Here is a 14003-nt window from a genome sequence, read left to right on the forward strand (position 1 = left end):
ATCCATCCATCCATCCATCCATCCATCCATCCATCCATCCATCCATCCATCCATCCATCCATCCATCCATCCATCCATCCATCCCTCCCTCCCCCTGGCAATAAAAGCAGAAATCAGAAAAGAAACCTAGAGGTACTCTAGAGGAACTTTGGAGGTACCTGCAGGGATCCAATCCTCATGCAAAACCTCTGTGGGTTGAAAAATGGTGGTGGCAGCATCATGCTGTTGGGATGCATTTCTTTAACAGTGACTGGAAAGCTTATCAGAGATACTGGGGAGATAGAAGAAACTAGGGCTGCAACTTATGATTTTTTGCAAGTCAATTAAATACTTAATATCAAATATTTTTTTTTACATTAATTGATTAATAATTGGATAGCCAAAGGTTCCTTAAAGAAAACTTTTTATGAAATGAAAGTTTTCCACTAAGAGTTCTGGATAGAGCAGAGTAACAGATGACATTTTTTTTTCATTTTAAATTTAAAATATATATATATTTTTTTACAATTTTGGTATAGTTACTGCACTAGGTGGGTCGCTCTGTTAGCTAAAAGCTTGTTTTGCAGTCTATATGTTCCATTTAACAAATACTTAATAAGTTGACAATCATTTCAATAATCAAATAATCACGATTAATCCAATTAATTATTTCAGCCCTAGATGAAACTATATAAAGTGAGTCCTGAAAAATGTCTACAGGTTACCAAATACTTGAGTTCACTTCCCTGTAGGACAATGACTATAAACTTACAGCTCCAATGGTTTGAATCAAAATATGTCGACATGTAAAATGGTCAAGTCAAAGACCAGAGCCAAAGTGCGTAGGAATAAATGGCAGCACATGAAAACTGATGCTCATTGAATCTCTCCATACAATCTTACAGTTCTAAGCTGCAAAAACATATAACCTAAAAGATTGAATTACAGAAAGTATAAAGTACTGATTTAAGAGAATACAAACGGAATATCACTTTTCAGATATAATAAATATTTTTTCCCACTCAACTACTGTATAAGATTGTTTCCATCTATCTGATAAAATGTGGATTAAAACCTATTTTGTGGTTCAAACATGAAAAAAATTGAAAATTTCAGGCTCAGGGAATAGTTTTGAAAGGTGATACTATATGTTTAAATGAAATGGGAGCACAAAATGCTCATCTAAAGCACACATCTTCTAACTTTTCTGAAAGATTTTCCCCTTTATCACAGTCTCCATAACATCAGACATCTATTAGAAGTGATATTACATTGTGGTGTGTGAAAATTACAGATATGCCATGTTACATTTCCGCTACAAACTCAGGTCTACCGCAGCTCTGAGGTGGAAGGTCTGAGCTCTGACAGATAAATTGTAATCACTCTCTGCCAACATCAATATTGATTGTCCTCCAAGAGCATAACTCAGCTCTAGTAATATTAGAGGCAAGTTGGAACCGAGAACTAGTTGCAAGCCAGGTCCTTTTCACAAGGGAGGACACTGGAGCAAGAGATGGAGAAATGATGAGTAAAGCTGAGAGAATGAGGGAAAGATTAGTATTCAGTGGGAGGATCCAGGGCTGTGGGGGCCAATATGAATTTCCTCTCCACACAGCCGCTCTACATTAAGATGACTTATGTTTTGCTAAGAGCACGATGTGGGTGGGTTCAAACCGACCCATGCAGGCCAACAAACCACGGCCTCCTTCTGGGGCATTTTTCTCCTCACTGTTATTGTTTGTTTAGTTGAAACAGTGATAGTGATGGAACAAGTACTTTATTGGAGTAAAATGCAATGCAGAATAGTGAAAATAATTGCATCAGCATAAGTAGAGGATGTACGGAAGCCGTGAAAGGCAAAAAAAAATCTGCAAAAGAAAAGTTTTAAGTTATTTTTTTCTTGCATTATTTTCTGCCCTGAAAGGCAAGCAAAAATAAAAAAAAACATAACAAAATCTTGTAATAATTTATTTTGCTACTAGAGGCACTGACTTCATAAGACAGATAGTCACTTACGACTGTATTCTTCAACTGTATGGTCATAGATATGGAGTTGACTCTAAGACACACCCCTCTCATTTGCATAATGAGGCAGAAATAGCATTGAAAAATAAATAGGGTAAAAAAATACAAAGGAAGAATAAAACAGACAAAAATATTGTCACACGCACATAAATAAATACTTAAAAAATAAGTAATAAATAAATAAAGTTGAAGATTATAATGTAAAATAAATACATACGGTAATTATTACAAAGGTGAATAAATTAAAAAGGTAATCAAAAGAGATATATACATTTATGTCTCACTGTATAATTTCATTTCTACCTACATTTATTTGTTTATTGTATTTTGGGGGGCAATTAATTGTATGCTTATTTATTTATTGAGCATTCATTTATTTCTGTAGTTATTTTTAAATATGGCAGAGTTGATCCTCCATACAGAGATGCCTGGTTTTCAAACTTCAAACTTTTCCAGATTTTTTTCTCTATTGCCGTTCAGGGCTTCTGTAAGAAAGATACTTTTCAGGGAATTTTGAGTTAGAGTGCATCAGTGATCTGGCAGTTTTTGCTGCAGCCCCCTAAAAGCATGGCTGCCAGCATTATACATCATGTACACACTTTTAAACACAGGGACACCTGAGGACTATTACCATATGAAATAATTAAAATGGAAGTATTTGATAAAAAGTTAGTTAATATATATGTAAATCTATTTTTGGCTTGGAACATCTTTTCTTTTTTCTTTAGGATTATGTTGGAAATAATAAGAAACAAAATCCTTATTCACTGCAGCTCTATATTCTCTTTTTCATTATATGATACTTGTAAAGGTATCATCTAAACTACTATTCAAATACAGTTTAATATTGAAAACTGCCAACATACAGTGATGCATAGTAAAATGTTTACTTTTAGAAGTGTAAAAAATAAAAGTATAAAACACAGATCAAAGCTAGACTTAACTTGTAAAAGAATAGAAATATTATAAGCAGCTGTCAATTAATGATAAAACACAGAAAAATAATAGATCGGGGGCCTCTATGATAATAAATGATTTTATTTGAACATAATATAAACCAGAATCTTCCTGCATTTTTAAGTGTTGGTGATGGCATTTTAATGGTAACCTTCATTAGCAAAGCAGTATAAATAACAGAATTCACTCAGGTTGTGTTTTGTTGATCAATTCAAATATTTGATCTACTTTTGCAATATCCAACTATATTACCACCATCTAGTCAAATTAGTGCAGATTCTAACATCACTGTCTACAACTGAAAAGATGCTGGAGTCAGTGAGGGTAAACTTAGTCACGTTTTATAATTCCTGCATACACAACATAGAGAAGATTATTCTGTATTGTTGTCCGTCTTTTACTTCACTGTTTTTCTTATTATTTTAAAGTATAGTAAATATTATGCTTTGCTAGATTTAGTTACTGTTCTCTCTGACATAGGCAGTAAAAAAAAATTCAGATAGATAGGTTTTCTTGTTGTTACTCGTCCAAGTCATTAAATAACAGGCATCCTTCTGCATCTTACTGTTTATTAAATTCAAAATCCACATAAGCAGCTTTGATAAACTCCCTTGTCTTAATAGTTCTGAGTAGTTTGCATGCTTATTCTGTTTTTAAATGAATTGTTGATAATTCAGTTCCTAACATATTTCATTGCTTTTCAATTTAATATTGTGCTAACAACCCCCCCCAAAAAACAGAAATGTCCTGCAGCTTTTCTAACTACGCAATGCACTGGGCAACCCAGCCTTTTTTGGGCTGCAGAATGTGCAGAGGTCACTTGGCACAGAAAGCCCTGTAGGAGAGGCTCTTTGTGTTTGTCTGCAAATATCATTTGTGGCAGAACATTCAGAGTTGATGAAATTACAAAGTTGCTTGGCCTATAATGCAGCTTTTCAAGATAAGCAAACAAAAGTAGACAGGGATTTTTAAAATGTGCACATTTCACTGGAACACAGGGATGGAAAAGGAGTTGCAGCTGTGAAAATCCTAGATGGTGGACTATCAAGAACTAATAAGGTTTTCCTTTCTTGGTTCCTTCTTTGGTTCCTTCCTTCCTTAGGAAGTATTAGTAGGAGACACAAGCACATCATCAACAGAAACAAATGTTCCTCAGTCCTTTATGCTAAATGTAGTGAAAATTTATTTTAAATGCTGAATATATGATACAGTCACATCACCATGCAACCATTGTTTTGTTTTTTTAATGCAAACCTTATTTGTGCCCATGCAAAACACCTGATGGGGTGTCCTTAAACCTCATCCCCCCTTACCAAAACTGCTTATCCTCTTTTTCTATTTATTTCTATATTCCTGCTCTGTCTCTTTGCCGTTTTTACGTGATGGAATGTGCTCCGGTGTCTCCCTCCTCTTTCCCATCTTTGCCTCTCAGCGTGGGGACTTTGGGATTGCGGCAGAGCAGCGTTGCCATGGCAGCTGGCTGTGTTTCAGAACCGTGTACACCTGGGATTTGGAGTCTCTTTCAGTAGTCTACCTCTCTCCTATTTATTCCACCTTTCTTTTAGGTTTTCTAGGTGTAGCTCGGGCTATCAGTGCCCCTCTTCCTTTCTTCAGTTCCGCAGTGGATTGGATTCAAGTTACATATGTAATGAGACACATAAAGTAGAAGGAAAAAAATGTCCATGTGAGCACCTGCGTGTGCCTTCTTCCCTACATTCGCACTGCCACTTTCTCATTTAATTTTCTCTGTGGCTGTCTCTACTTCGTTTCCCTCTGCGCTCCCATGTGGGGTTCAAATATGGCATTGTGGGATACTCCAGTCCCCTGAGTCCGCTGGCATAGATCACTGTCTCTGGCTTACTTTGAAACACAGCAGCACTTTTCACTCGGCTTGTGCTTCCAGATCTCATTACTTGATTTAAAATGTAAAAACATTGACTTTAAAACTAAACTAAACAGCTGGGATTTATGTCAGAACTTTAATCGCATGTGCGTACTTACAATCACAGAGGATCTGGCTGTGAAAAAAAAAAATCTGTCCTTCGACATTTATTGTGTTAAAAGGTGGAAAATAATTACATACACTAGACTGTCACAGAGTTTATATTTTGCTGATATAAAACTTAAAAAAATGTGTGCCCTCTTGTTTACCTTTGCAGGTTTTTCTTGAAGTTTTTCCTGAAGTGCAATCAGAATTGTCTGAAGACAGCAGGGAACCCGAGGGACATGAGAAGATTCCAGGTACATAAAAATGCGCACGTATATGAGTCCTTGTGTTTGGACATAAAAAAGACTGGTGATACCAGAGATAGAAGAATACTGTCGCACTGATAGAAACCCCATCCTTACCTGATGTGTTATGATAGACTATAACCTCTCATCATGTCTATCTCAATATATACCTTGTCGCCTGAATCAACTTTTTATCCAGGATTTTTATCCCCCAAAACTTTTCCCTCCTCATTCCGTTCAAGTAGGACAGTTGCATTTTATGATTTAGACAAAAGGGACAATTAGATGTTTTCACACTTGAAGTTTTTTGACCAAAGTAAATGATTGCAGTGTTGTTGTTTAGTTCATAGTCTGCTTCAACTGGCAGATGTAAAAGCTTACATTCAAACTCTTAGAAATGTTTGCCTCGGTTCACTTGTAAGTGAAGTTGGGTGAATTATTCCTACTGGGTAAATGCATTTATAATACCCACTGAACTAAAGAGGCAAGGTAAACAAATGAGAAGAAGTAATGATTTCACTTTTGAATCTTCATTCACCATCTATTTAATCCCAACATTAGGCCATAGCCTGAGTCTGAAATCATCCAATTGTTGCAGCTTTGCTTCTGTTACTTCACCTTTCATGAGGTCAACAGTAAGAATTTTATCAGGGGTAGGAAAGAAAATCCATATTGCTGGGTTAAATCTGTACATCCTTTTGCGATGGAAACCCACATGGATGTTGCGAGTCAAATCTTTTCAAAAAGAGCAAAAATATGCGAATAACACCAATCTAGCAAAAAGCTAAAATCTCTTCATAATAAAACTAAAAACATACAAAGGTGTGTTCATTTGCCTGTATCACACACAGTACATATACAGCAATAATTTCACACTAGCAATAATGTGTGAACTGCTTTAGGTAAAGAGCTCTTACTAATTAGAATTACTTCTGTATTTGCTGCCTGTCGCTAAAATATGTGATAGCGCAAATCTTGTGATAGCACCCAAATGGCCTGAGGCTATGACAGTACTTTAAACATGAAGGTACACCAATCAAGTGAGGTGGGTTTGCTTTGTCCACCTACTTAAAGACTAGGCATCCTGGTGTAAAGGTACCCTTAGTTTAACTAGATCAAAATCTATGCTTCAAAACATATATATTTTTTCCAGCGGTCTAAACTGTTATTCTATGGAAATGTTCATATGAAAGCCAGTGGCAGCTATGTTAAACTCTCTAAGATGAGACAAAAAAAGGCATCATGCAGGATCATTTTTATTATCATTGTATGTACATAATAATATACATAAGTTTGGGAAGAAGACGTGTTTAGTTAGAATGAAATATCTGAAATCACCATCTCCAATGTCCAAGTTAATTGGTTAATCTAAGGGGCCCTTAATGACATCACATCACTCTAATGTGCTGTCCGTAATTTAATGTTGTCCAAACTATGCTTACTGGCTGCTTTCTCATCCACCTACAGTAGGTACTTTTCACATGAAAAACAAATCTCCCATCCAGTTCATTGGATGTTCAGGTGGTTTTTAAAACCTGGAGCTGCTTTCCTTTTCCCCTCTCCCAAGCTCTCTTCATCACTAAGTACCAGAGTTAAATTATTGATCAACTACAGCACCGGTTTACGTTTTAGTATCCAGTTAGACCATTTGGCAGCTGGATGTCATTTAAAGTCATAAAAAGAAGCTGTTATTGCTACATTGGTCACATGGTAAGTCCATGAAGTAGTTTCCCAGAGGAAGTCCTGCTTGAGGAGGTAAAGGTGAAAGGTAGAAATCAATAAGTTAGAGAGATGGAAAGAAAAACCAAAGATTTAGATATGAGGGAGACATGGCTTTGGGGGTGCCTGGGTGCAGGAAATAGGTTGAGGTGTTTCAGGAAGTTGTCAAGAATTGAGTGATTGGCTCCAGATGGGGAAGGTCATGCTCCGTGACCCAGGAAGTGGTCACAAGGGACTCCCCGAGCTCACTTCCTTTGCCGTCTTTCAGCACTAGCGGCCTCTCTCTGGCATTCTCCTTTGCCCGGCACACCCCTCTGTCCGACTGCCCCCCGCACCTCCCAGTCTTCGTCTCCCATCATGTTTGCTTTAACTCCTGTTGTGTGACACATGCTGAGAAGTTATGAGCACAGAGGCGCTCAGAAACTTTAGGTCTTTGGGTTAAAAGGTGACCAGGGCTGGGTAGAAGTGCGCTGCTTGATCGATAATTTACAGTTATTTTTCTTGTCCTTCCACCACCTATAGAACATATGTTTTTTTACTCCTCTTTTTAGTTATCTTCTTTTATGTGCAAGCCTTTCACCATGTGTGTCTCTAAAAGGCAAAAGCTGGTTTATGGTACATATTATTTCAAAATACACGGTGCAGTGTGCTGAAAAAAACTAAATAAATACTGTAGATAAGGGGGACAAATACTTGTTTCTATTCTCTTATTAAGTCTCACCTATGGGATCCAGATGTAAGCAGAGATGTGCAATAGGCAGAAAATCACATTATGATAGCCATACATCATCCACCACTTTAACAACCAGCTGAAACGGGAGATTTGGTTCATATGTTTGTTGTCATTGAGGGATTAAGAGGAGACAACGGAGACTGTTGTGTGCTGTATGAATCAAAACGTTTGGCTAGGAGGAGAGGAGTCCATATGGTGACCCGGTGGAGGAGTGTGAAGCAGCCCAATGCAGATGTAATAAGGAAATCCCAGGGATGCTAGATTATCATTAAGATATATGAAGTTCACCTGTATTGAAAAACAAATTGTTGCTTGGGGAATTATTATTATTTTTTGTACAGTTGTAACCTGACATTTTGACTCTTAGTCTGTTGTCTAAATACTCCATGTTTGCTTATGCATCTTCCACTTGGCCACCTTGTCATTTCACTCAGGTGGTCTTGTCCAGCACAGTGAGCGTAGACGGACACGTCCTGGCCGTGTCTGACAATATGTTTGTCCACAACAACTCTAAACATGGCCGGCGAGCTCGCCGATTGGAGCCGGGAGAGTCTGTGGAGAATACCATGGAATACGGTAAAACTATAAAGCAGCTTTAAGGGATTCAGCTTCCCGCTTCCGTGATGTCTCCTTACGTAATCGCAGTGTCTTATAGTTGTATTTGTAACCCTTTTTATGCTTTGTCACACAACCACCACAAACCTTCTTTGTATCTGAAATCATGATCGAGATTGAATGACATGCTACACAATTTATTGGGGGGAAAACAAAGTCATAACTGATTATTTGTTCATCCCATAAAATAAGAAAAATCGGGAAAAATAAAAAAGTTTTAATATGTTCTTACTGAAAAAGAGGAAAAATATATAGTTATCAAAGCCATTTCTTCATCATCTCTTCAATCATTTTTTTAGATAGTGCAGCAAGTATTTAAAAACTCAGGTAAGTACATTGAGAAGCAAACAAAAAAGTATACATTTATAACAACAAGCCTTGTATCTTACCAAGTAACATTTTATTTAGTTAATATAAACTTTTACATAAGTAGAGGGTCATAGTTTTTCCTACTGTTTAGATATCTGTTATAATAAATTTTTTCGTAAACCCCTTAAATAGGATGTATATATGCATTTCTATTTAAGTGACCTTTGGCCGTTTTTTTTGTCAAACACTAATCTTGTTATTCGAGTGTGTAATTGGGTTTAATTACACTTACTCCATGACAGTCTGTTGGAAAAATACTAGTACATTTAATCATTTTTGGATTTTATTAGATTAAAACCACAAAACTCCGTGTTTTGATTGGGAATGTATGTAATGTACCAAGAGACAAAAATTACAGAAGATAATCATACCTAATAAATTCTGCTTTTTTTAGACAAATTACAAAAAAAGTACAATAATTTTTTTGCTTTGGCGCATAAAACATTACTGCATGTAAAATAATATTTCAATAATACCATTGCTAATACTCTTGAAGAGTACGTAGGAAAATTTTTAACCCACTTCCCCTTGTATTTTGATTTTTCATTGATAGCCATCTGATATTGTGTAAGTAAAGCTTTTCTCTCCTCTTTTAGCTACTCCCTGCATCAAAGCCATCAGCCCCAGTGAAGGCTGGACCACCGGCGGGGCGATGGTCATAGTCATTGGGGAGAACTTTTTCGACGGACTGCAGGTGGTGTTTGGAAGCATGCTCGTGTGGAGTGAGGTAAAAGTTGTCTTCCAAACATCCCACTAATGATGCTACATATTGTGAAATGAAATGTGCAGCATATGGCTTGTCTCATTATTTGGGTGATTTATGAGCAGTCTTAACAATTGAATCCTTTCACAGTAATGAGTTAGCCCAAATATTTACACGACAAAGGGACGCATCTTTGGTGACATTGTTTCTATGCTTTCTTCTCAGCTGATCACTCCACATGCGATCCGTGTACAGACGCCTCCTCGACACATCCCTGGGGTTGTGGAGGTAACTCTGTCATATAAATCGAAGCAGTTCTGCAAGGGAGCACCTGGACGCTTCATCTACACAGGTATTAAGAGGAACCTTTGCAATATTAAAGCTCGATACAGGACTTAAAATAATTGTTTCTAAGGTGTGAGAACCTAATGATTTTTTTTCTAGCCCTTAATGAGCCAACTATAGACTACGGTTTTCAGCGACTTCAGAAGATAATTCCCCGGCATCCAGGTGACCCAGAGAAACTAGCCAAGGTGAGACACTTCTTACCCACTTAAGGAATATGATTATAATTTCTTTGGTCTTGAAATAAGTAAATCAATAATTTTCTTTGTAGGAGATTCTCCTAAAAAGAGCAGCAGATCTTGTTGAGGCTCTGTATGGAAATCCACACAGTAATCAGGTACTTATAAAGGGCAAATAGGGGACTAATTATACAAAAACACTGAAATATTTGAAAGTCTGCCATTTTATTATACAATGTTTTGCAAATGTTTTCAAACCATTTTAGTGTTTCTACATTTTCCTATGTAAACTTTGATATATAATAGACAAACTATTACACCTTTGTAAAATGACTTGTCACAATTTTTAAAAATCAAAATATGAGAGGTGTTGATTTAAGCACCCCTTTTTCTGATCCCTAACAAGCTAATTTCTGTCAGGAGTCCCACAGTAAACAGTGTCAAACTGTGCTTTAGTTCAACAATAGTTGGTCAGAGATGATGACAAAATGGCTGGAGATAAACATACAACAGCCCTTGTAGAAAATCTGTTAAAAACTGCAAAATAAATGATACTATAGTTCAATTCAATTCAGTTTATTTATATAGCGCCAATTCACAACACAAGCCATGTCAAGGCACTTTACATTTCAACCAGATCATACAGTTATAGTGGAGGTACAGGTTCTGACAGACTGGTAAGCCTTAACATAGAACAAGAATGACAACTGAATGGATGATTGAAGTCCATCTATGTCTTAGAATGACTCACTCAAAGTCCATACAGATACTAAATTGAACCTGTGAAAAAAGTTGAAAATCAGTGTTAATAGATAATTTTACAATACTTTAGCAGAGCAAGAAAAATCAGGCAAAAATCATCATCTTCATTTGTGTACGTAAAGCTGGTAGAGACAAGGGCTTTCTGCTGCATTTGCACTCAAAGGCTATCTGACAAAATATCACCTAGAGGGCTCTGAACAAAATATGTTCTGATATATTAATTTACCTTGAAATTGGTGCATTAGTTTGTGTTTAAATGAAAATGAAACAGATTAAAACTATTTCATTTTAATATATCATAAATTTACTGAATAAATACCTTATAATAGTGTAAAATAAGTCAAAAGGGGATTTCTTTTACCTTGGAAGGTTTTATTGTTTATACCTTTGAGAAAGCACTGTCAATATCACACTGTATTAAACAGGATTAATAACCATATGGTGTAAACAAATTGTCTGAATATAAAAGCCATTTTTGGCAGTTTCTTCTTTTCATATAGTTAGCCAATTTGATTTATAGCATCTAATTTAACCCACATATGAAAAGGCAACATCTGAAAGAACCGAAAGTCAGAAAATTGTCATCCGGCCTATATATTCACTGATGGGCTGATAAAGTGCGGCTTGAAGCTTTTCCTTTCATGAGATTAATTAGTAGATTTCTGTAAGCTAGCAGAAAAACACCATACCAGCCAATCGACATGCTTTAGTCCTACAAATGACCTGTTGTTTGTTTCTTTGTTTGTCTTGCTATAGGATATGCTGCTGAAACGTGCAGCTGATATTGCTGAGGCACTCTACAGCGTTCCTCGTCCTCACAGTCAGCTGCAGGCACTTCCCAGCTCACCAGTCCACGGGAGTGTTATGGGCTTGGGCTCCTATCCATCCCAGTTAGGGGTCAGCATTGGAGATCCAGGACAGAGCAGCCAAGGTGAGCAGACAGTTCTTTCCTTCTGTCTTTATCAGCAAATAAATCTTAGAACTGAGCCTACTCTGCAATGTTTCCTCCAGGTTATATCCGTAACTCCAGCAGTTTGTCCCCAAGAGGTTACCCCTCAGCCTCCACTCCCCAACAGTCGAGCTATGGGGGCAGCGGGGGAATGACTGGAGGCTACGGTACAGTTCCAATGACAAGTCTGGGTGTTCCTGGGTCTCCTGGATTCAGCAGCGCCTCACCCACAAGCTCTCCCTACAGTAAGCCCTTAATCTCTCCCTGGATCTTATAATTCTGAGTCTGACACGGTTTCAGGTTTACCACTGTTTGCCTCTCTATGTTCTACAGTAATGCCAGCAAGCCCCACAATACCAGGAAGCTCCAGCTCCTCGTCATCTCTCTTGCCTTTCTCCTCTTTCCCTTCCGCTGCTAAACAGAAGAGTGCTTTTGCTCCCGTCCTCAGACCCCAAGGTTCTCCTTCCCCCGCCTGCCCTGCCTCGGGGGGGAACAGCTTCAGAGGTAGTCATCCAACTCACTATCTGACCCCGCTGTCTGAACTCACCAATGCAGTCTAACTATACTAACCAGCTCAAAAACCATGACTGAACACGGCTTGGATGATGTACAGTGATGAAACGCCTGACTGATTTAGAATCATAGATTTTGTATATTTTTTTCTCTCCAGCGATGACGGGCCTGGTTGTCCCCCCGATGTAGCAAAGCACCTGTCCCCAATCTGCCCCAGACCACTGCTTCACTTACCTCCCCTTCTTTTTGGCACTGAGCAGGGAGAGTAAAAAAAACGGATCACTAGTGAACGTAACTTTTCCTCTCTGATTCCACCCGCTGTTTCCAAACCTCCAACTTTTTGTGACCATGCAAAGGAAACGGGGCTTGGTATGAAAATATCCAAAGACCAGCAATCTTCTCCAGATACACAAGAAAACACAACAGCCTGAGCCACAAAAAGCAAGACTGAACAGTTTACTGCAGCGTGTGTATCTGACAGGAAAGAAAACTCCTTTTTAATATCCCATGAAGCTTCAGAAAGGATCTGCCCTTAACTCTGATCCAGCAGTATCCAAGCTTTGCAACACCTGCAAAAGACCTACAGGACGCACTGTCGGATCACTGAGCGTCGACTGAGGACGGGCAGTTCAGAAACGAAGCTGCGGCTCTAAAAAAAACAGGGTGCCTATTTTGTGAGTGTCTAAACACCCTAAATGGCATGTGTGTACACCATCTATGGGCTAGCGAGAGGTTGTTTTGTAGTAGACTTTTTAAAGAAAACTTACATTCCAGAAAAGTAGAACCTTTATATTTTGTTGTGGCAGTTTTTTTTTTTTTTCATGAGATAAAATTTTGTCTCATGGGTTATTACTAAAATGAATTCATATATTGATTTATTTAAGAACAAGCAATTTAACTTATTAAAGTTAGTTTAGGGAATAATATAAGCGTGTTTTTTTTATAAACTGGTTCTCCTTCCAAGGGTTGATGAAATTAAGCAAGCTCTCCAATTGCCAATTACTTTGACAAATAACTCTCTGAAATGGATTTTTTTAGTGGAGTTTTTTTTTTTTTAAATTAAACTCCTACTTTTCAGGTTCTTGCAAAAGCAATTAAATGTGTTTGGTCACGGTTAAAGGTTATTGTCCTAATGTAAAGGGGAGTATTAGTTAGCTGTATCCTTTTCATTTTCACCTAAAATGCATGCTTTTTTCACCAATGCTCTGGTACATTTTCAACCTGAAAAAGTTGTGAACTTTCATTTTTTAATGTCTAGTCACTATGCAGTATAGAAAGCAAAAGCACAACAGTTCAAACAATACAGAGTTGCATTAGGTGGTCTTTTATCAATGTTCTTATGTAATTGCAGCTACAATTCCTTGTAAAGGTATTTATACCTGTTGAATATGTCCACGTTTTCTTAATTTGTGAAACACAACTTCAAAGTGATAGACCAGCACAAAGCAATGTATGTATAATTGTGAAAAGAAAGAAAAGGGACAGAAAATGTCTCCCTGTTTATTTTTCTTTTTTTCTTTTTTTTTTTTTAAATAAAACATACAAAGGGGGATGTCCGTTTTAACCAAACCCCATGAGTCAATGCTGATTTAAAAATTTTTTTTTGCTGAAATTAAAGCTGCAAGTGGTTTGGGTTTATTTTATTTCAGATTTTTGCTAATATAAGGCCTTTAAACATCAACTGTCAACTTTTGTCACTGATATTAAAATATGTTCAAGCCTGGGCTCTGACAGGGACATTATAGCATACTAAGCTTTAAACTAATTTCCTTGTATATCTGTCAGTATAACTGCTTTCCTTCTGGAAGGTGACATTTTACCTTTTTTTGCAACCTCTGATTCCCCTAGAGTTGTTAATGTTCACTGATCTTCCCATCAACTTTACGCAGTTGGTTTGTCCTTGCTAAAAATAAAAAATCCTCC

The 14003-nt window shown here is 37.3% G+C and overlaps 1 protein-coding gene across 1 annotated transcript in view; it reads left to right on the forward strand.

The window, feature by feature from the left end:
- Nucleotides 1–13789, forward strand: part of LOC107087266 (transcription factor COE2-like) — a 38190-nt gene extending 24401 nt beyond the window's left edge. The window contains exons 6-15 of the mRNA XM_015378746.1: nt 5121–5202; nt 8080–8221; nt 9226–9356; nt 9558–9684; nt 9777–9865; nt 9949–10014; nt 11375–11549; nt 11630–11812; nt 11901–12071; nt 12238–13789. Of these exons, the coding sequence (XP_015234232.1) occupies nt 5121–5202; nt 8080–8221; nt 9226–9356; nt 9558–9684; nt 9777–9865; nt 9949–10014; nt 11375–11549; nt 11630–11812; nt 11901–12071; nt 12238–12269 (1198 nt within the window). The 3' untranslated portion in view covers nt 12270–13789. The remainder of the gene's footprint in view (nt 1–5120; nt 5203–8079; nt 8222–9225; nt 9357–9557; nt 9685–9776; nt 9866–9948; nt 10015–11374; nt 11550–11629; nt 11813–11900; nt 12072–12237) is intronic.
- Nucleotides 13790–14003: the final 214 nt, after the last annotated feature.

This window comes from Cyprinodon variegatus, unplaced genomic scaffold (assembly GCF_000732505.1).
Source record: "Cyprinodon variegatus isolate N-32 unplaced genomic scaffold, C_variegatus-1.0 Scaffold178, whole genome shotgun sequence".
Lineage (NCBI taxonomy): Eukaryota > Metazoa > Chordata > Actinopteri > Cyprinodontiformes > Cyprinodontidae > Cyprinodon > Cyprinodon variegatus.